Source organism: Corvus moneduloides, chromosome 16, assembly GCF_009650955.1.
Source record: "Corvus moneduloides isolate bCorMon1 chromosome 16, bCorMon1.pri, whole genome shotgun sequence".
Lineage (NCBI taxonomy): Eukaryota > Metazoa > Chordata > Aves > Passeriformes > Corvidae > Corvus > Corvus moneduloides.
In genome coordinates this window covers 15,427,966-15,451,716 of record NC_045491.1, presented here as the reverse complement: position 1 = coordinate 15,451,716, position 23,751 = coordinate 15,427,966, and the positions used below count along the sequence as shown (strand labels likewise).

The following is a 23,751-nucleotide window of genomic DNA, read 5'->3' as shown; positions in this document are numbered from 1 at the left end:
GTTTCCCAAGCAAAGTCTTGCATGAAATTCCAGTGGCACAGATCAATGAAAAATTAAAATGTTCTTTCTTGGACTAGGCAGCTAACTGGAAGAAAGACATTGAATTATGGGTTTAGCACAAAAAAATTTGGTTTAGGTTGGATTTTGTGCTCTGCAGGAAGATAGTGCTCTTCATTTTGAAGCTTCATTTTCCTAAGAGCCATGAATAGAGGTTTCCAGCCTAGGGAAGTGTCCCAAGTGGAACAAACCCCCTTGTATTAGCAATGTATTAGCAATTGTGTGTATCACAATATACTTATCATTCTGATTTTCCTAGTGTTTCTGAGATATCATATGATGATGCTTTTTAAGGGAGAAAAATCTCTTGCTTATGATACCCACAGCACTAACATGTCTTTCTTTATATTAAAAATTATTTTTACAGCATATTTCTTTATTTAATGAGAAGAGTTAAAATTAAACAAGTTTGTTAATAAAGCTTTTTAGATTTAATAACTTGGGAGGGTACTTTTTATTTTGACATCAAATTAATCTATGTATTGGTGGTTAAGGGAGGAGAGTGTGTAAGAGCAACAGGACAAGTGAAATGAAGTCAGAAATCCACTCAGGAGGGCAAAATGTCCATGAAGAGTAGAGATCTCACAGTTCACAAAAGTGATGTGAAAACTTAGACTGGATTTGTGTGACTGAAATTTTGATGTTGGTGACAGGGAAGAGATGTACTGACCAAGCTGTGAGCTCACCTGTAAGTCATGCATTCTGTTTAAAACCATTCCGCGATATCAGTGTCTTTAATTTCAGTCTCCTTAAGGGAAGACATTGCAAATCAAATGCTGGTGATTTTAGCACTGTAATTTTTTTCTGCTTTTTTCCTTTGCACCTCTGAGGTGTGCAGCTGCGTTGCTGTACTCCAGATAAGCTGTTGCTTCTACACCAGCAAGAGCTCATACTGGTTATCTCAGGGTCATGCTGAAAAATGTCAAAAGTTGGTTATTAAATCCTCCCTTTACATAAAATAGTTTACACAAGTGTGAGGGTAACAAAAAGTATATTCTGTTTCTCATTCAAACAAGTTGTCTCAAATACTTTTGAAAAAAAGAATGCTTGTTATCAGATAAAAAATCCCACACTTTTTAAGATGAGTAAGCTAAAACCACTGTGATTCATCATGTTTCTGAGAAACCTTGATCCCTAACCTCAGGGAAAAAGTAATCCCACAAAATACTTCATTCTTCATTGAGGAATTTTGTTTTTGAATGCTTAAATCTTCAAATAAGCCATGAAAGACTTCATTAGGCAAGTGATTCCGTGGAAGTACAAAGGAATTGGGCCGTGGAGTTGTCTCTTCCAGTTCTAACAGAGTTGTGGCAGCAAATGGCAGCACTATCAGAGAAGCAGATACAGAGGTTAGGGAAATATTTAGACTTTGCTGGATTTCTTTCAGTTTTGCTAAGTATAGCCAAGAGCCTTTTTTTTTTTTAAGGTTTGATGGGGAAGGGGGTATTTCCTTTGTGCTTTCACTTGACTTTCAGTCTTTAGGTTGTTTTTTAAGGCTTTTTTTTTTTTGCCTAAAGGCTGCAAAGAAATAGGTTGTTTTCACCACAATCTTCTTCTGGAGACCTGTAATCTTTACTTTCCCCAGTGTCTTTTTTACCTCAAAGTGATTAAGAATAACTCCACATCTAAATGAGAAGGGATGTAAGTTACACAGGGACAGCGCAAAACCCCGAAAATCAAGTTGGGGGGACTGATCCGTGATTTCCACGGATCCCATAAATCCTGTTTATAACCCTTGCAGGGCTGCTCTCTTGCTGAGTGCTGTAACCCCCTTTGCAGAGTCTGGAAAGAGAGACCAGACCTCCGTGATGATCTCATGGTTTAATACTCAGCTTGATCTTCCAGGTGGAGGGTGATGCAGGAATTTGCTTGGATCAAAGTAAGTTTGCATACCAGAAACTTTCTGTCAGTAAACTTGGTGTCATTTAACCATAGAGAAAGCTTTCCTAAGAATAACTTTTTCCCCATTTCTTTCCAAGACATGCAGTATTTGGCATATCACGAAACTACTGTCTCTTACGTGAGTTTATCAACAGATTACGCAGGGTGGTTCTCTATCTCGCATGCAAGCACACAGAAACATTATTTATATTGTGTTTCTGTAAAGAGGAGATGCCTCTTCCTAAGGGCTGGGAGATGGCTGAGTCAATTCTCCAGTAAGATTAACTGGAGGAGATAGTGGGTCACTGTCTTTGGGTTTGGTTTTTTGAGAGGAGATGAGTTTCTGCAGGGAACTATCTATTTATACCAGCTCAGAGCCCACTGATTTTTCACCCCTGTTGTTTTTTGCATTCCAGACACATTCCTGCACTCCCCAGTAATAACTTTTAGCCCGAGGGTTTGAAATGTAATCAGCTAGTTATTAGCACAAAGTCTGAGAATGTTTTTGCAAAGGATGAAGAAATCAAATCTGGGCCATGAGCTGATGGAGGAGCTGGTTGTTGGGGGCTTGCTCTGGTATGAAGTAGGCTGCCAAGACTGGTCCAAATGCAGAGAATAATAATAGATGATTTATACAATATTCAAACCTTGGAGAAACAAAAATGATGATTTTACCCATGTCTGTTTTATGCCACTTGAAAGACTTCTACTTGCTTGTCAGGCGGTGCTGGCATCTCCTTTGCTCTTAAAAACTGGTTTGAGTATCAGCACTGGGCAAAGACCTGCTGCTGGGAGTATGGGGGTGGACTCATTTCAAAAGAGCCAATGGAACATTTCAATAAATGTGCATTTGGAGAATGTTTCTTTAACTGCATGTTATTTAATGTCATTTCCACTGGATAGATTTAGTGACACGATGTAATGATGATCAAACAAATCTGTTGGGTAGCAAGTGACAAATCTCCATATCTGTTTCATCGGGTGTTCATTTGGATACATGAAAGAATTCATTACCTATGTTATGTACTTTATGGGCATGAATCATGGTATAATCCATCATTCTATTATTTGGTGAAGTATGTGTTGCTAAACTGGACAGTGATCCAGCATTTGAAGTGAGTGCACAGGACCACAGGTTTACCTGTGGTCACCACACATGGTTTAAGGTTTGGCACGAAATACCTGTGTTAGCTCTGATGACTCCTGACCCAGGTATTTGGCTCCTCTATGCTGGGAGCTTTGAGGGATGGGCTGAAAACCCTCAACAGCTACTTGTCTACTTGTGTGACAGAGAATTTGTTTTCTGTCCTTGCAGTTTTGGGGAGGGGGGGCGGGGGGGTGTCATCACCCTTTTTGCCCATCTTGTTCTTTTCCAGAAAAAAGAGATGCAGTGAACTCCATTGGACAGTGATACAATGGGAGAGAGCAGTAGAAAATGTCCTAGAAGATCAAGACCAGGTTGGAACTGGTGTAGTGGAAGGTGTCCCTGCTCATGGCAGGAGGCTACTGGAACTAGATAGTTTTTAATGTGCCTTCCAACCAAAAGCATTCCACAATTCTATGATTCTTTGTTGTGGTGCTTTCCTGAGTCCTCAGAGTATGGGTGCTTTGGCACACTTAGCAGCCAGAGCCTGAGGATCACAAGCTGGAAACCACTGGAAAGTGAATCAGCTGTTGGACAGGACTCTTCCAGTAAAGAGCTGGCCATGTCTTTCTCATCACCCTGCCAAGCCAAGAGCACAGTGTCCTTTTCACAGGGTGACAGGTGCTGTCTTGCAGCCAGCCATCGCAGCAGCCCCATGGCCTTGAGGGCTGCTCCATGTGTAGCAACACGTGATCCATCTCCAGGATGGGTTTAGTGCCATCTGGGTGAAGGAGATCCATGTTGTGGATCCAACCTGAGTCTGAAACTATGGCTGCCATGCAGAGAGGAAGGGGCGGTTCAAATGTGTGCTGTCAGGACTGGAGGTTGCCTCAGTGTTGTACATTGAGGAAATGGAAGGAATTTTAGAAACGTTTTGACTGTGTGAATAAACATAGTTCTGGTGATATTTCCTTTTTAACCTTGTTTTTGGACTTTCAAATGTTTTTTATTTTGGGGAGGGATTGTTTGTTTATGTATTTTACGTAAGGAGGGGAATAAACTGCAAAGCTGATCCTCTGCTTGGGGGAGTCACAACACTTAGTAGCTGTTCTGAAAAGAGCAGTGGCTCTGAAATTAATCTTATTTTGAGCTAGAAACAGTGCAAATACTCAGTTGCTGAAGCTTGCCAGTTAAAATATAGCTGCATAGTGATACATACTTAGGTGGTGGCTGCTCTTGGAAGTTTCTTCTTCACCACCTCACCAGTGTTTATACCACTGTGAGATATTGTTATTCTGAAGTGCCTCCTGCAGCAGTTTTATTTGCATTAGCTTTGTTTTTCAGTACTGAATTAGTAACCATTTAAAACTGTCAACCACATGTAAACAAGCGGTGCGTAAGTTATGAATAACAACTTACCTGGAATTACAACTGCCTGTTTGGATTGCACAAGGCCGGGCGCTGGGGGAGTTGTGAAATGACTGAATTCACTACTGCAACATCATTTCTGTTTGTCTGGGTGCTTGCAGCCAATTTGAATAAATACCCTGGTGCTTGCGTGATTCCCGCAGCCAGCAGTCCTGGGGGGGTGAGCTGGTGCCCAAGTGTGCTTGGGATATGCTTGCTTGGCTCCAGCCCGTGTGATGGGCAACATTTTTTGCAGGCTCTGTCAAAGCTGTGCTTGCTCACTGTGTAACTCGTCAGTTCTGACCAAAGAGCTTGGATGGGGGAAAAAATACCATTATTAACCAGTTTAATAATAAAATGCATTTAATGAGCATTTGATCTAAATGTTAACTCTTCAAACTGTGCTGGTAGGCTCTGATGGCAGGTGGAAAAATGATTGTCAAATCATGGAATGGTTTGGGTCGGAAGGGACCTTAAAGCTCATCTTGTTCCCCAAATATGCCATGGCCAGGGACACCTTCCACCATCCCAGGTTGCTCCAAGCCCCGTCCAACCTGGTCTTGGAGTCTTCCAGGGATCCAGGGGCAGCCAGAGCTTCTCTGGGCACCCTGTGCCAAGGCCTCCCCACCCTCACAGGGAAGAATTTCTTCTCAATGACCCATCTAATCCTGTGACATAATTCTATGACAGTGGGAAGCCATTCCCCCTTGTCCTGTCACCGCAGCCCTTTGTCCAGAGTCTCTCTCATCTTCCTTGCAGGTTCCCTTCAGGTCCTGGAAGGCCACAGTTAGATCACCCCAAAGGTGATTCTCTTTTCCAGGCAGAACAATCCCAATTACCTCTGGCTTTCTTCAAAGCAGAGTGGCTCCATCCCTCTGATCACCTTGGTGACCTCCTCTGGACTCACTCCCACAGGATGGGAACCCCAGATGATCTTTTTCTTTACTTTGAACACTGAGACGATGACATATACAACTTTAAAAAAACCCTGTATTTTTTATGCAGGAATTGTCTAAGATATGCAGATTTACTTCTTTTAATTTGATCCCTTACGGGCAAATCTTTTATGTTCTCTGAGTATGACTTAAGGCTAATCAAGCTAATGAATTGTTGTTCAAGGTAACAGCATGGAATGTACTTGTGTTCCCCATGCAGAGCCCACCAGCTTTGCACATGGATTTTAACTGATTTGGGTTTTACTTCTCTGTGAATCCCTGGAGCATGAGGGCACTGCCAGCCTGTGGGATTGCCGTGGTCCAGATGAAACGCTGATTTAGCATGTCACATCCAGCTACCTGCATTATGCAAGAGGGAAAGAATTTGCCTGATTGTAGTCCTGTCAACACAAAGAGATTGCAGCACTATAACAAAACAGGCTTCTAAAGTCTTGTTTAAATTGAGTCTGGATTCTATTAAAAAGTGTTAGTCCAGAGAGCCACAATAGCTCACTCAGTTACCATGGGCCGAGCAGGCTCCAGTTGCATCAGACTATTGTTTTTTATTGGAATCCTCTCTTCCATCCTGCATGTTTGTTATTCATCAATTCTGAAATGTCAATCAAAAAGATAGGTGGCATCCTCTAGTCCCAAGTGGAATTTTCCTGGGTGGGATTTCTAATAAGCTTCTAACTGCTTTCACTCTGGCCTCGCCTTTTTGGTTTAAAATGAATAAATTCCTGTTCTTGAGAGCCTGGAGCTAAGAAAACTTGCACCTGGAGCCTCTCTTTGACTTCTTTTTAACTCTGCCTGTGTGTAGCAGAGGCTGGTGCAGCCATCCATGGTGCCTGAGGTATGCCAGCTACTGTGTGGGAAGAAAATGTAATATATATGGTGTGTTTCTGGGATGTTTGTGGCTTTGTATAATTGTCCTGTCTAGAGCAGTGGAATTTTTGTTGAGAAATCCTTATCTGTCCATTGATCTCTGGTTTATAACACTGCTGTTTAAATAGTGTTTGAAGTCCTTGCCTTGGAGAGATCTCCTGTGCCATTTTCAGATTGCTCGTTTCCCTCCCACAGTAGTTTTACGTTGGAAATGCTTTTTTGTTTATAATCAGAGGAAGTTTTGGAAGTATATTCTGCATATCCCAAAGGATTGCTGCACTCTTTGGGCGATGTGGAATGTCAGAACTTCCCACGTGTGCAAATTCACCAGGGAAACATAGACAGATCCTGCCCAAAAGCTTGGATTGAAGGGGCTATATGGGAAGCTATTCCCAAAGGCTTCCTCTGTCATCCTGCTGACTTCCATGCTGTTGTCATGCAGCAGGAATTTCATGTATGGACAGGGATGTATGTAATGGATTTGTGTTACAGAGGAGCTCCAGGGGCTGATCTGTGGTCTTGTGTTTGATATTGTGGAGGTGTTGGGGTTGGTTATGGCCTTGGCCGTCTGGTTTTGGACTCTGAGGTACCTTCCTGTCAAGTATGAGGGGGGAGAAAAAACTCCAAACCCACATTTGCATCCTGAACAAGAAACTGGAAGAAAAAGACTCTCTGTAATGTCTTCAAAAAATTTTACAGTGTTGTGACCTTATAATTTTCCTTGAAGAACAGAGCCCTGAGCCTGCCAAAACAGGCACGTGGTATGTCTAAAGTGTATTTACATCTGCTTTACATCACTGCAGCCACACCCACAGGCTGGACCTCTCCATCCCACAGCTCCCAGTTTGTAGTGGGTGCAGCGAGGAGCTGGGCAGTGCTGGAGAGTGGCTGCACTGGGGCTGAGGCTCTTGGTCTCCATCCCTGCTGCTCCTTGGTTCTGCTCTTCCACCTCTGCAGTTTCCTCAGCACTGGCACCTCATTCCCAATCCAGCAGTGAAGCAAATGATGAATTCTAAGTGGGCTGTATTCTTTATTAGGTTCAATTTCTAATTCATTATTATTTATATTTTCAGAAAAGGTATTCTGTGGGAGGAATATCATAATTTTTGAAGTGTTTGGAACCCCCTGCAAGTGCCATGCCCTCATGTGCTTGGGTCAGTTGTGCTTTGGCACTTGCATTGTTCAAACATTTCAGTTTCTCTTGTCATGCTTATTCTTTTCCAGGTGTTAAAATTAACACAGAGGGCAAAGGGACTGTCAATAAATGTGAAAAATAATGTCAATAAAATAATATCAGATGCCTTTTCAGGCGTGGGATTGCATCATGGAATTTGTTTTCGTGACCAAGACTGCAGGAGAGTTTACAGGAGGGTTGAGCAGTGTCAATAAAAGCCAGACAGTATCTTTACCAGTTAATCCCCGATATCCTAGAGCTGGAATTAGGGCCTCTTTTTAGCTTTAAATGTAGGAACATCGTATATCTCCTAGGTTTTGTGAGGAACCCTTAGGATAGAGAGAATCTCTTCTTTGCAGCATGTTAGTAAATTTGCTGGACTTCAAGCTTCCCTTGCAGAGCACACTGTTGCCCCTGGCAAAACTGCAAAGTCCCAGGCTTACCTTTCCTTAAACCTGCTTTTCTCTGCTATTAAGGTGACAAGCTGTAAGCTGTACTGAGGTGAAAAAATGAATTAAAAACCCAGAGTCATTGAAGAGAATGGGCTCATCTGCTGTTTGCTCCCAGGCCGTGGTCAGAGGCACTTGGGCACCAGCAGAGCTGGTAGAGCTGAACGTAAATAAGGGCAGGGATAAAGCCCAGGGTAGGGATCAGTCTCACTCTTCAGCCTGTATTTCATCTGCCAGGAGAGTTTTAAAAAAAAAAAAAAAAAAAAAATATATATATATATATATATATATATATATATATATATATATTCCTGAGCCAGCAGTGGCAGCTGGACAAGTGTGTTTGAGCTGCATGTCTGTGCTGGGTTTTCTCAGGCCTTTTTCTCCTGTGTTTTTACTTTGGCTGGGTTATTTTATCTTACCCAGGTGAAGAGAAGAAGATAAAAAGAGACTGAAGAAGGATGGACCACCAGCCTGCAACTTCCTTTCTGCAGCTTAGCTATAAATGTAAATTGTGGGTTTGGGTCCGGGGTTCCCCACTTAAAACTGGCAGATGTTGAATACCAAAATTACACATGTGTTGTTGATCAGCATTTTCCAAACCCACTGTTGTCTGTTAGATGATCAAAAGATCAAAAATAAGTATTTTGCTAAACAAAGGAGGCATAAGGAAAACAGCAGTTTTCCATAACACAGAAGATGCCTCTGGTTTCTCTGGCTCTTTGCAGCTCTTCCCTGGAGATTATGACGATAGGTTTGGGGTTTTAGTTTTTTTGAATTTCTTTTGTCTTTCCAGTCTATAAAGTTCTGTTTCTTATTATCATTGTTTCTGCTTTCCAGAGACCTAAGATAGCAAGTTGGCTCAGAAATTCTCTTTCTCATTTTAGCCACAGGAAATGTTGCTCCATACATTCCAAGTGCTTTTCCAGGTAGGCTTGTTTGGAATCCAGGTGTTTTGAGTTATGTGCTTTTGTTTGCACTGAGCTGGAGGTGGTTTCTGTGGGTTAGAGTGTGGGACTTGTTTAATTGCTTTGCAGGTTGGGGAAAATAAATTTAATTTTTTATAGGGTCATCCTGTGTCCTTTTGTGCAGTCCTGCAGTGTGAGTGACACAAAGCCTGTTGGTATAAAAGATGGTGGTGGAATTCTGGCTTCCAGCTTTATCGCTGAAAGATCTGGAGATAAAAAGCTGGAATTCATGTGTGATTCTGAGAAGTATTTTTAGGGCTTTAAAATTAAAAAAAAAAAAACCAAAACAAAACAACTTTTTTTTCATGTCATTCTGCACAGCCTTCATTAGAGCAGTTGGATGCATTGTGTTTGCCTTTACTGGTACTTCCCTAACTGTTTTTCAAGAATGGCTAGGATAATGGGGGGGTCTTCAGGGTGTATTTGATGATATCGATGTGTTCAGTGAGCTGCTGTGTGTGATGTTACACACACCCCATACATTGTGCAGAAGGAGTAGAAATTGGTAAGCATTTTATGGGGTTATAAGAATTAACATAAAAGTCTTCATTAATTGTGTGTGAAGAAATCTGCTGGCTTTGACTGGCAGGGCTCAGGTTGCCAATCTTTTCTCGGAAGAAATTTTCCCTGTTTCCCAAAGTAAACCTCCCTGGCACAGCTTAAGGCCATTCTCCTTGTCCTGTCCCTTGTTCCCTGGAGGCAGAGCCTGGCCCCCACCTGGCTGCACCCTCCTGTCACGGAGTTGTAGAGAGTGAGAAGGTCCCCCCGAGCCTCCTTTTCTGCAGGCTAAGCAACCCAGCTGGGGGTAAATAAATGTGCATTTGCCATGTGATCGTGGAAACGTTTGACTCCTCTCTGCAAAAAAACCTGTTTAATTTATCTGGGAAAGTGGTGAAAAAGGTGAAGGTGTAGAAAAGTAAAAATGAGACAACTGCAGGTTTGTGGTCAGAAGGAAGCAAAAGCAGCTTCCCTTGGGTACCTGGGCTGGAAGCTCTGACAGCTTTGCAGGTAAAGATACGCCGTTCAGTACTGCTTCCTTTCTCTCTGAGCTTTCCTGAGGAGTGAGGGAGCCCAGCCTGATTTGGGTGCTGTGCCTTGTGGTGTTGAAGCACAGCTGCTGGTAGTTCCATCAGGAAATCAGATAAACCTCGTTTGGCACAGCCCATCGGGCACAGCTGGCAGCCAGGATTGGGCAGTTGTTTTCTTGGAGCATCTTGTAAACTGGCTGGAAAAGCTGTTGCTCTTGTATTACACATCAGCTTAGTAACTGCATCCTGGGCATGATGTTGTGGAGGGAGCATGCAAAGTTTGGCCGTGGAAGCTCTGCCCTGTCCTCTGTTCAGTTGGATCACCTGCCCTTCAGAGAGGAACGTTTTGTGAGCGCTGGGAGTGGCCTCTTAGCACAGCCTGGGGCACTGCACAGTCCCACAAGTTGTGGGCTGCTGCAGAGGTTCAAGCAGAAATTGATAAATTTTATTATTATTACTGTTTTCCCCTGTTGTTGACACGCTCCAGCTTTCTCTCCAGAAAGCCTAATTACGATGTAGTCGCTTCCTTGAAATTAAAAATGCACCTACAGGCCTTTACCTGTGGATATTTCTAAAAGCCAAAAGCTTACAGTTGACCTTCATTGTCTCCAGTCTCAGAGCTGTGACAGTTCTGTTGACTGAAAGGTGTTTTGCTGGGATATCAGAGGCCCAGGCTTGTATTGACCTGATGTTGGTGCCCAGGTAAGGACATTCCTCTGAGCTTTTGCTTCTCTCTTGATTTCTGCCTACACAAGTAGATAATGATGAAATTATTTGCAGCTTCAAGAGGGAAGACTTTCTGAAGTTATTTAAGAAGTGTAACAATCTTTTGATAAATAAAGGTTGCAGAACATGGAAAAAAAGGGTTTTTATATAAATAATGACCCCTAGTTACATTTATAGTTCCACACGCCTTGGCATTACTTTCACCTTGGGTGCTGGGTGCCACTTTGAAGATGTCTCAGTTGATCTGTATTGTGTATTTTGCACCTTCAGTGCCTAAAGGGGCTTCACGAGAGCTGGAGAGGGACTTTGGTGTAGGGTCTGTTGTGACAAGACAACAGGGTTTTTTCTTGTGGTGTAAAATCCCAGTTCCCAATTCAGTAGATGAGAGTGTTGTGCTGAGAGGAAGGAAGAAGTTTGTGTGAACTCCCTGTGCAAAGTGTCTTTAATAAAGTGAGAAAACAGTCCTCATAAATACAGATTTGTCAACTGTTGAACTTTAAGAATGAGGGAGAGAGAACATTTGCTGCTGAAAATCATCTTTAGATTCAGCAGCAGCTTGGACCCAAAGGATACTAAAGCTCCTGGACTGGTGGTATGTGCTATATTATTTCTTGCATGGTCATTAGGTGAGTGCCTGAAAAATCATTTGAGCTTTAACAAGGAAAAAAAAAGAAACCAACCAACACAGAAAAGTGAGATTCCAAAAAAAAGACTGCAATTAGAAGTAAATGCATTGGTGGGATTTTTTTAGTTATTATTTGCCAGTCATGTTACGTTCCAGAAATCACAGTTAATAATTTATTTTACAGAGGAAGTCAGTCTAATGAAATTGTGTAGCAGCACCTTTTATTGTGTGAGGAAACCTCACCATAGGTCTGTGTTTCCTTTCCCTAGAGTAGCAGTGCCTGAATATCAGTATTTTCACTCCCAGGTTTTTGGTAAAGTGCAAAAATGTCTTTAAAAGGTGTGGAGAAAACTTCTTATTGTCTTTCTAAAAAGAGAAAGCAAAAAGCTGATGGACTGCAGAGAAGCACAACCCAGAAATGAGTTACCCATCAGTTCAGAAAGGAGCTCAAACCAGTCCTGAGATTATGATTAAATGGTTAAAGCGTGGAGACTGCAAGGGAAATGGTGGAAAGTTAAACAGTGAAAGAGGAGCATTAATATAAAGCTATTTGGTAAAAGGGGTTATAATCAATACAATTTGGATTTTATTACATCAGTATAAGGAGCATTGCTGTGTCCTAGCACAGAGGGCTGTGTACTGGCAAGCACTTAATCAGAAAAGGATGCTTACCTGTTAAACTGCACATACTGCAACTAAAAAGGTGAAGTGATCCATGGAGGGAGGAATGGGGATATATAAGAAAAGTGGGATTATATTTTGATTAAACGAGTCAGTAAGGCCATGACTGAAATATTGCCATTGTTTTTTGGCATCTCTTCAAATCAGTGCTGAAAAGGGTTTCAAAAGAATTTGAATTTCCTTGCATAGAGATGTGAGAAGTATAAAAATGTTTGCTTGAGAGAAAGAAATTTTCCTGTCTGCTATCAATAGAGGGGTAAAAAGTTTTAGTTCCAGATAGGTGAAGCATCAAAAATTGAAACTTGTCAAAGAATTCCTTATCAGTATCTGTGTTAATCCCTCATCTCCTGTAGGAAAAGATGTCCTGTCCTTAACAGATGCATGGAGGGACATCCTCTCCTAATGTAAAAATTGGATTAGGTTGGAATAACAGCAACTTCTGACCTGAAGTTGTGAGGATAAGTGAGCTGAAAGGAAGGAATAAATGACTGAATTAAGGACTTGAAGGGTCAGAACATCTTTCCTCTCCCTTTCCCTGTTCCTGCCCAGCAAGGAACTTCCCGCAAATTACCTGAGATGGTTTTCCTCTGCAGGCACAGCTGGAGATGGGGGGGTCACTCCAGGGGCTCATCTGGGTGTCCCTGGGGATGGGCAGCAGGGAGCTCCAGCCTCTCCCTGTGCTCCTGAATTTCCCTTTGCTCTGCAGCCACTGGCTTTTCTCACGCCACCAGAACCTGGGGGAAGCCTGGGATGTTTATACACAGCCTTATTTATAATAACTCTTGTTTATTTTTGTGCATACAGAAAATAATTTGTGTATGAGCACATGGGTATGATTTTTTTGTTGTTATTAGGAGTGGTTTTTAGTGGTCGGGGTGGTTTTGTGTTTTTATAAGCTCGGAGAAATGCCACAGATCAAAGAAAGGCAGTCTGAAGAAAGGAGCCAAAGACAGAAACTCACTAATCCTTCTAAAATTCCACAGTAGTTCTATGAAGATCTCATCTGTTATTATTTTGTCAAAAATACCCTTTACAAACACTGCCATGTCAGTATTCAAAGTAGATGAATTCAAGCACTGAACGTATTGGCTCAGTGTGCAGGAGCTATTACTCTTTATAATGCTTACAGAATTTCAGACCTTGAAGACCAGTGAAGGGAAGGTTTGTGTTCCTCAGAGAAACATGAGAGAGCTCGTTTTTTTCCCAGGGCAGAAAATACTGCTGTGTTAAGTTGGTTTATTGGGGTTGTTGTAGCCTGTTCCCTGTCTTTGCTTCCAAGAGCCACCTCTGGAAAAAGCAGAACTGCAGGTTAAAGCTTGCCAGAGGACAGATTTGCTATCAGGCACTTGGAGGTTGTGCTTTAGCATTTATTTTGGATAAATATCGGGGAAGGAAGCGAGTACAAGATTGATCTTGGCCTTTATAAATAGCACTACAAGCACCTCGTATCACTTTCTTCATTGCCATGTCTTGAGTTACTTCGTTGCGCAGCAACACACACCAAAAATTGCATTTTCACATAAAATAGCAGCTCCTCTATTTATTCATTCCTTATTGTCATGTTACTTAATTGATTTAAACGTGCTGATGTGGATGGTTTTCATTCCCTACGCTGCTTGTGTGGAAAATGACAGTGTTGATTGTACTAATTCCCTGGAGATGTCGAAGGAGGAAGAACAGTGTTCTCAAATGATGCATTTTCATTACACCAGTACGGTTCTACTCGATTAATGACCCTTTTTTATACCGAAATATTTCAGACTCAGCGTAGGAGGTGCTTTGTGAAGTGTCACAGAGTTCCAAGGAATACTGAAGCAAATTGAGTTTTCCCATCATAAGGATTTAATAACAAAGTATTAGCTAGGCCACGTTAGTAAAGTTTTGTAAAGATGAAAGGTTTTTACACCTCTTCATTTTCCAAAACTTTACAGAAATAACCTTTTTTTCCTCCTTGCTCTCCTGTTGGCTCCATACAAAACATGTGCAGCATATTGGCTTTTCTCTGTCCCAATTCAAATTACCCCTTCTGAGTAACACTCCTTATGCAGGGATGTGGTGGGGCTGGGGAGCACAAGGAGGGAATAAAGAGGTTTTTAGAGTCCTTGGTGCCAACAGCCGAGCGTTTTAGCCACCTTTAAAGCCTGGGGGACAAAGTGGGTGCTGTTGATGTGTGCTGTGGGCTGGTGGGTTTGCCAGGGATGGAGAGGACAAGGTTGGGTGGGGGTCAAGGAGCTGATGCTTCAGGCTGAGGCAAGGCTGGATTCTGCTTTCCCAAATCCATTTTCAATGTCTGGTGTGCCATAGCCTTTCCCGCTTTTCCTCGGTGTGGAGCTCAAACTGGAGATAATTTTACTGTGTGCAACAAGATTGACAAAATAATTTTGCTGCACAGCACAGTAAGACACAAAAAGTGCCTTTTCAAAAGTATGATAAACGAAGAAAAGATGTTTGTTTAGGAAAAAAATTGGAGGAATAATAGGAGTAGGGAGATTAACTCCTGTTGCTTTAAGGTAGCTTTTAAAAATAGGAGTAGTCAGTTAATGCTCTAGCCTTTACCACAGTAAACATATAATTGTGAACTGATTGGGGTGAATTCCTCAAACAACAGCTCCCATCAGCAGAAGTTTGAAGGAGAGAGCCCGACATCTGGAAGCCAGCAGCAGTCAGGATTTTATTAAGCAGCACTGCCAAATAAAATCTGAGCACTACTATAAATGATATAAAAATAAAGATTGGCTATGGCGTAACATTTCCGAGATGCCAGCGAGTGCGCCCGAGTTTGGAGCTCTGTGTGAGAGCAGCAGAGCTTTCCCAGCAGCTTTGGAGCCCGAGGGGGACATGGTGGGAATGGATGTGGCTTTCTGTGGTGCTTGTAGTGTTCGAGAGCTGAAGCTACGAGTGGAATAAAGAGAGAAACTGCAAAGTTGCTCTTAGTGTGCCTGAATATTTTTATTGGAAAGGTTTCGGCCAAGTACAGTCTGTGTTGTTTATTACAGACCTAAACCAAGGTTTATGGAATATGATCTTCTGTCTGTGAAGGAGGTTATGAGAGAGTGACCTTATCACAGGGAGCAGGAACCTGCCCTCTTCCACAGGCTGCAACTTGACACATTTATTTCCAGCGTTCACCCTGTGGATGGAGCCAATTGACTGGGTCGATGGCTGTGACAGCCGTGTCTGGCTGCACTGGGAGCCAAGTGTCAGGAGCAGGGAGGGGATGCAGAGCTGACCCAGATAGGACCCAGCAGCCATCCCAGGAGCCTGAGGCAGGGAGAGTTTGGGGCAGCGTCCCCTAAGAATGTGGGCTCTGGCACCACAGCAAAACGAGTGCTTTCCCCTTCTGCACACTGGTGCCCTCTGCCCTTTCTGGGGGACATCGGTGCCCCTCCGTGCTGAACAGGACATTGCCCATCCAATGGCAATCAAATGAACTCCTGTGAATTCAGAAAGCAGTGATTAAGAGCTCTTTCTCAGGCTTTGTGTCTAGAAATAGCCCAGAACACCACAGCGCGAAGTTCAAGGAAGTAAAAGAAGTGATATGTTAAATGAAATTCTGATCTTTCATTTTTTGAACAGGTTTTTGATACAGCTCAGCTTGATACAACCTGCTATTTACCAGCCTGGCCTTTAATATTGGATCTGCTTTCCAATTATGCTTCAATTCATACACCAGTTGCAGAGGGCGTGTGTGGGTGTACGTGCGAGAGAGGGAGATTGATTTTGTTCTTTAAAAATGTGAAGTCTGCACTAACTATGAGAACCCATCAGAATTTCTAGCACTTAAATGCCATTTCCTTTCTCAATGTGCTACCAGCGCTATGTTCACGACATCTCTCTGGCAAGTGAAGGAGTACATGCTGGTTTTTCAGAAGTAGAATATTAATACAGATATCAGTGAAAACCAGGCTGCAGATCCTTTCCAGAAGTAAAGAGTTAATGTGAAAGCTCGAATTATGACTTAGAAGCAAATGCATAAGATCTTAGCTGTCTTTTTCAGAAGTACATGAGTGAAAATGGAATAGAGTACATGTTGCTGTGTGTCTGAGTCGCCTCTTGTGTATGGAACAGCAGATGTGGGTAACCCTATTTGCCACCACTTTACACAGAATATATTCATATTCCTGGTCATTTTTCCCACTATCTTTTTTGCATGCTGAATTCCCAAGCCTTGGCAGTGCTTTGGTAGTCACTGTGTTTGAGAAGCCCAAAGGAGTGTTCTCTCTGTCTTTCTGCAGTTCTGACTGTTCATTTCTATTCCCTGTAGGTTTAAAGACCTATCTGATCTCAGGTCAGAAGGTGAAGGAGCCCCACTGCAGCTGTTCTCAAGCGCTGCTTCCTGGCTTGGAGTCCACAGACGGAGCCAGGACACCGGGAACGTCGTCAGCCGAGAACTCCAGCGACCTGACCAAGGCAATCAAACAGGTGGAAAAACCTAAGGTGAGTTGTCCTCTCAAAGATCAGCAGCACAGATCTCAAGCCATGGCTGGGAAAACCTCACGGGCTTGTTTATGCACTACTTTACATATTTCCATATGTATGTGTGTATTACATGGAGTGACAAAACAGAGTTTGAAGGAGGAAAAATTTACCAAGTCAAATGCCTCTCTCCCCATTTGACAAACAATCCCTGAAATAAGGTGAGCACTTTTTAAAGGTGGTTTCAAATAAATATTTCTATTTATATTTCAGGACTGAGAGGTCAGTGATACTTTTTCTATGGTCTGGATTTTAGATGGGGAGGGGAGAAAGAATATGATTTATGCAGCTACTGTTACTTCTGTGATTTTCTGCTTTGGCTGCTTCTACATTCCTCAGTCGTGAAGGTCGTGTACCTGTGAGCCTTTTCATGAGTATTTAGCAGACATCCCTGTGAAGGTAATTGGATTGTTTTTGTAGTGGGAGAAAATGCTCTGGTGGGCTGCGAGATTGGTTTATCTGCTTGCTCTAGAAACCTATATCTGGAGCTGAGGGCAATGATTTGTGTGGATTCAGCTTGGAGGAATGATGACACTTTGTTATGTTCACACCTCTCACAAGATGTCTTGACAAGGAAATCTGTGAAACAATGTGTATTGCTTCAGAGCTTTGCTGTTACTCTCCATCTTCCATCTCAGAACAGATTTCCCAAACAACAGATGTCTATTCTCTCTTTTCATTTGTGCTAAGAATTCCTTATCCTGGGCTGCCTGAGGTGGGCACAAATGTCAGAGTCAGGGGTGGTCATCTGCAGGTCCCTATCCTTGCACTTCAGTGTGGTCAGTCCTGACTGGATCTCTTCAACACAGGTTTGAGGCTCAGCTGACAGAGTTGATGTGGGGATAATTTTCATGCTACTTCATTTTTGCTGCTTGTACATTTTTTTCTGGATTAGGAGAGCATGAGTAGGGCACCTTTACCCTGCCTCTGCTCCCAGTTTTAAGATTTGAAGTAAAAACATTGGTTTACAGGTGAGATCAGCTGGAAGGCTGACCCAAAGAGAAGGTCCAAAGTCGAGTGAGCTCCTTAGAGAGCAGGCTAGGCCTGTTTAACTACAGAAGGGAGCTGTAGCCATCTTTATCCCTCCCCAAAATATGCACTGAGTGTGGTTTGACAGCATCCAAGTTGCTGGTGGTATGTTTCTGTTCCTTCTCCTGTGTAAGAAAGAATATATTTGGCATCCTGCTGGCACCAGCTTTCCAGCTCCCTCTTGCCTTTCAGTGAAGGCACCAGCAAATAAGGCAGGAAAATACCTCTTAGAGCTGGGGGGAGCTGTACATATAAACCTGTGAGTGCTGCCCAGGGTGTGGTCGTGCAGAGGTCCAAGTGTGACAGTGACAGAAACTCCTTCATTTCAAGCAGTGAAGGAAGAAGAATGTGCCAAGTGGAGCAGGATTGCTGAGCTGCCTGTCTGGAGCAGAAGGGAGAGAGGTGGGATGAAGCAAAGCAGTGAAGCTGTGGCTGCTGTTCTGAGAGACAGTGAGGGTGCCTTGGGAATGTCAGACAGCAGAGGAGGCTGTGACTGAGGACTGAAACTGCAGTGAAGCACGGGACTGACGCACCTGCAGCTGGGGCTTGATAACATTGTCATGTACAAACTTGGGGTGGTACTTGTTCAAATGATCCGGGTGCAAAATGAAGTCTGTGGTTAAGGATCAGCTCTGTTAAATGTGTTTTCGAAAATGTGGGGGGATTTACCTTGCAGAAGGGCAGGTACAACTGCACCACTCTTCCTGAACAGCTGGGATGTGACGTGGAACACGCTGCTGCCCCACCATGCTTTGTCCCTAGTTTTCTGCTCTGGGACTGTTGCTGGATGTTAATTGCTGTTTAGAATATCCTGAGTGGAAGGGATTCACAAAGATCATCAAAGTCCAGCTCCTGGCCCTTGAAATGTTTAATTGCTGAGTGAAAGTCTCTAGAGTGCAAAAGTACCAGTGTGGCTGTGAGTAAGAGAAGGAGAAACTAAAAAAGATGCTCAGAAGAGCATCTCAGACAAGTGCCAGCTCAGATTCAGCTGCCTTGGATACCCTGTTGTGCTACAGCTACTGCAGAGTTTGCGTCTAGAGGTGCCTGGTTTTATTCATCACCCTCAGCACTGCAGCTCTGGCCAGGGATTTCCTAAGTGGCCTCACAGCTCCGTGAAATCCTGAGCCTGCCTTGCCCCAGTGCTCTGATGCTGCGGTGAATTCTGGATGAGCCCAAACCCAGGTTTCCCTGTGGTCCCATAAGCATCCAGCTGGTGGATGCCACATGCCACCTCGGAGTGGGGACCATGGAGCAACTGTGAGCACTGGCTTCAGAACCTGTTCTGTGGCTGTAGTGGCAGCACATAAGTGTGGAGCATCCCTGCCTCTCCCAGCACAGCCAGGCATGGGTATTCCTGACTCCACAGCACGCTCTTACTGTGCACCAGCCTTCTCTCTGCGGGGGAAAATCACAGAATGGCGGAATAGTTTGGGTTGGAAGGAACGTTAAAGCCCATCTGGTTCCACCCCCTGCCATGGGCAGGGATACCTTCCACTAGCCCAGGGTGCTCCAAGCCCCATCCAGCCTGGCCTTGGACACTTCCAGGGATCCAGGGGCAGCCACAGCTTCTCTGGGTACCCTGTGCCAGGGCCTCACCACTTCCATTGTAAAAAATTTCTTCCTTATATCTAATCTAAATTGCCCCTCTTTTGCTTTAAATATATATGTATATTAAAAAATCCCCACAAGGTACGACTGCAATTTGATCACAGATCATGCACAATTTTTGAAAAGGAGTGGGTTTCTTTTTTACAGCTTTTGAGTTCTTCGTGAGGTTTTTTTTAAAGCCTGCAGCTTGCTGGTAGGGTCTGGAGATAATACTTTGCAAAAAGAATCATGACTTACATGCCGACTGTTTTAAATACAAAGCTGTAAATGGTGTCAGTGTAGGAGGAGATGACTCCAGCTCTGCAAAAGAGACTTAAGTAGGAGAGGCAAAATTACAGGCAAGTTGAAATATTTTTGTTTTAAAGGGAATAAGTGACTATACTGGATGCAAAGGATGACTTTCACATTTTGGGCTTGAACGGATGTTCTAGAGGACAAGATCTGTAAAGGAAAGTCAGGAGGGAGAGTGCAGCAGAAATTGATCCATGAAAGGAATTGTATTTCCTCCTCTGGTGTATCTGTAGTTCATTTAACTGCAAACCTTGTTGCAGTTTGAATGTCAATAAGATGTGCTTACATTAATAAAATGGTGAACACAGAGGGTAAAAACTCTGAATAAATCTATAATAGCAGGTGGTTTTTGAATGAAAACACTCTACCCTGCCTAAGTGGTTTTGGTATCAGTTTATCTTCCCTATCATCTTTTATGACATGCCTCGCTTGACAGGGAATCATAAGCTGTTGTAAAAATGTTTTAATGATTGCTTGGTATGAAAACAGAAAGTCCTTTGCATGTCTTGGTGTTTGCTGGAAGTGCATTAATGTTTTATTCATGGCACTGGGGTCACAGCACACAGAGCCTGTGAATGCCTGCAATAGAGAAGCAAGTTAATGATGTTGACTTGAACACATGGGGAAAGTCAGAGGAACTTCTGCCTCTTCTCAAAGGTCAGGCTGTTTTTCCAAGCCCTTTGTCTTCTGGCTTAACCCTGGGAGCTGAGTGTTTGATGTGGTCTTGCTGATTTATTAGCAGGATCAAACAGGGAGTGGTTTCTTAATTTTCATTAGAGGTATTTGGTCTTTGTCACCATTACCTGACTTTTGCCATGGATAAGTCTAAATCTAACTCCTAGAGGGTTAGTTAGTAAGGCTTGTTAGCCCACTGGCAATTTATTTTTTAGGCCATCTAATAATCCCTAGCAGCAAGTGGCCAAGGCATTTGTGATAATTAGTCTGAGATTATTTTTAAACTAAACCGTTTGAGAACCTACTCCATAGTTTCTTCAGCCGTGTTGGTATTTGTTCAGACTGCACAGGTTCAGAACTGGATGTAAATTGCTTATCTGATGCCAGGTTAGGAAACTCAGGGTAATTTCAGTGCCCAGCCTGGATTGTGTCCCTGAGGAACAGCAGACAGGCTGGTCTGCTGCCTGCTGAGGAGGCTCAAGGTCCTGCATGAAAGCCTTTGAGGGGCATTGGTGAGTGGTTAGATGTCACAGGGAGAGTGGGCTGGGAGAAACAGCTGAAAATGAAACATGCTGGGTATTTTCAGGCATGACATCAAAGCTGGAAAAGGAACATTAGGTGAAAAGTTAGTTCTGAAAAAACTTAACATGCTGGTCTCTGAAATGGAGAGTGAACTTGAAGCGCGCAGAAGTTGTGGGTTTGGACTAGAGAGGCTTGAACATGTCCAGAACAAACAGATAAAATTAACACAGAATGTCAAGTTTGGGACAAAAGGCTCAAGTTCTTGCTGGAAAACTTTCTGTGATGTTTAGTAGCAGACTTTGGTGAGCCTGGTCCCAGTGAACATCTCCAGAGCAGAGAGGCTGCCAAGAGGGCTCAGATGCAGGGTCCCCCTGAGCAGGATCCTGCCGTAATACTGCCAGCACTGGAGAAGAGAGTGAAGAACTTGGAAGATACAATTCCAGGGTTAATCCCCCTAAAGAAGATCACATTTTAACTCAAAGGAATTAGATTGTTTTAAAAGCTCAAGTGCAACATTTTAGGTTGCTTCCAAAATGCACGACCTGGATGGAACTGGCACAAATCCTGATGGTTTTGCTTTCCGTGTTCCCTGTGACATTTGCTGGGGGTTTGGTTCCAGCAATGTATGATAGCCAGAGCTCCCCTCCCCATCTTAGGGCTCTGTATGAAAAAGAATTTTCCTTTATTCGTTTCAGATTTGTTGCTTTCCATTTCCCTGGACTGTTCATAATGCATCATGGTGTTTCATGCTTTTTCTGGATTTTGCTGCATTTTGTGCTGTCTTCTCTCCTAATGTCATTCAGATCCCTTTGCAGGCAGGTTTTACACAGGAAAATTGCACTTCTACTGAAGAGTGTTTTATTCCTCTTGGGGAGGTCCTTTGCCTGTGCACAGTGATTACAGTGTATCTGTGATTTTACACTAGTGGAGCTTTCCTGGATTAGATTTAGCTTCAGCAAACAGCAAATCTGTGATTTATTTTTGAAATGGTGCATTCTGTTCCAGTCAAATTTTGCTCCCTGCCTCCCATTCTGTAGCTTTGTTTATCTTTGAACCATGCTGCAAGTATACAAGTGGACTGAATTACAAATTGCATCATACTACAAGGACACCAGAACATTCCTGGCTAAAATTCTTTTGTCTCATTTCAGCCTTGCCCTTCATGTAGTACCACCCTTGCTCCCCACTGCGATGTCAGCATAGATGAAGGAGCTATCCAAAATGGTTGTCAGGATGAGCATAAAAACAGTACGAAGGTAATTGAAGTATTTCTCACTTCCCTTCTTTCCCTTATTTCTCTGCTTCCCTCAGCTTTCTCATTTTTGCACCACTATTCCTTTATCCAAGCTCTTAAGCAGCAGAGCTGATTTTGATTTTTGAGTTGTGTTCAAAAATGTAGTTGAGTCCCCCGTCCCAATTTTCAAAATTTTTAGTAATTTTATGGGCTCCGCTTGATGCTGAGAAGGACCTAAAATTTGGACTCTTTAAACTATGCTGATGCTACCCAAAGAGGGAGGCCCAACAAGCACTACCACACTCTCCGTCCTCAACTCCAGCAGGCTGCATCACCTCACCACAAGTTCTGTGTCTTGCCAGCGTCTCCTGCATCACCGCTCTAAGAGGAGGTCATTCCTGTTCACGCACGAAATTCACAGCTTTAAGTCAGTTTGCATCCTTTCCTGACCGACAGAAACAGCTTCTCACATATTCCTCGTGCTGCTGCCACGCTTGCTTTCCTTGCCTGTTGCTTAGATATTCTCGCTGAAGCCACCTACTTCCTCTGCCACGCCAGACGCTGCCTGTTTGTCATCTTGTTCGTGGCCTTCGCAGCCTCTCTGCTCTGCCTGTCGCCTCTCACTCCTCCCTGAATGTTAAGCTAAATGCAGACTGGGAACCAGTGCTCATTACCTGGTTGTTATATATTCAAATAAATAAAACGTCTTCCCTCCTTGGGGAGAATCGCTTCATAGACATGCTCTGAGACAGTGATCCTGTTCTTCACGTCTGTCTTACAGCTCTTCTCGCCATAAAGCTGATTGTAAAGCTTGCCAGCACTTTTGTCGCTGCTGAGCCACTGCATTAATCTGTGTTTGTCCCTCTCTGTATGTACTTGACCTGTTGTCTCATGCTTAAATTGTAAGCTCAGAAGCAGGGCCTGCCTTACTGGGCTGTAGGGGTGTGTTACACAGCAGTCTTGTGCCAGAGTTCCAGGAAGCAGCCTAAGAAAAGAATAAAATCATGATCCCTTGAGCCCTGAGGGAGGTGCCAGCAGGGACTTGTCTCAAACCAGCTTGAGATCTCTAAGACAGAGAACATGTGGGAGATCTGCCTGGGCTGCCAAGATGGTGGGCAGGAGATGCTTCTTCCCCAGGTGGCCTCTGCCCACATGCAGGGATCTCAAAGAACTGACTGCAAAGGGATTGTCCTTAGGTACCAACTGCCTGGTTTAAGTTGCTTCCTACTGTAGCTGCATTGGCTTCATGTGTGTGAATCAGCAAGTCATCTGACCTTACTTGGAGGAGATTTGTATACAGAGCTGAGGAAGAGGTCTGTAATTCCACTGGAGGGATTCCAGTGGAGACCAAATCACCAAGCACGTCCTTCCTGGGTTTGGTTCAGTTATTGCTCAGCCAAAAATGGGAGCTCTTTCGTGGCTATCAGTAAGTCTGGGATGCCTGTTTAACTGAAAGCTCTAAGAACAGCCACCTGCACAAAGTTGCTGTGGCATTTGATTCCCAAGACTTCCTTGCAGCCTCAGCTGTCTTGGGAAGAAGAGCCATAAGCTGCTTCTACCCATCTCTGTTCCCTTCCCACACCACATGCTGCACTCATGTCCCCTGTCTTTAGGGAATGTTAATAATGTTTAATCATACCCTTGGACTTGCATGGCTCCCAACAGCCTCTGGAGCTTCCTTGTCTCTAGATGAGAGGAAACTCCACACCAAGCCTCCAAGTTCTCAGGGAAACCCTACAGCCTGTTGCCATCAGAAGCCCCAGTAACGTTGGAGCTAACAACATTTAATGAATAGGGATTTTCTCCTACACAAACAGTTTCATACTCTAATCCCTGCCTGTTAAGATTAACAGAGTGGAGACAGCACAGAGAAACCTTGAGCTGACCGAAGGGAAGAATTTTCTTGGGGATTTGAGCCTTTGCCAAGGAGCTAAAGAGAAAGTCCATGCTGACCTTCTTTGAAAGAGAGAAATTTTCACTGCATTTTTCAGATGATCTTGAGGAACAGCAGGGAAA

General features: G+C 43.4%; 1 protein-coding gene across 2 annotated transcripts in view; it reads left to right on the top strand.

Annotated features, from left to right (window-relative positions):
• Positions 1–23,751, top strand: part of ADCY9 (adenylate cyclase 9) — an 88,577-nt gene that overhangs the window by 29,259 nt on the left and 35,567 nt on the right. The window contains exons 2-3 of one of the 2 annotated variants that reach the window (XM_032125496.1): positions 16,165–16,337; positions 21,653–21,757. In XM_032125496.1, coding sequence (XP_031981387.1) covers positions 16,165–16,337; positions 21,653–21,757 — 278 coding nt within the window. The remainder of the gene's footprint in view (positions 1–16,164; positions 16,338–21,652; positions 21,758–23,751) is intronic. The other variant, XM_032125497.1, reaches the window with a different exon arrangement.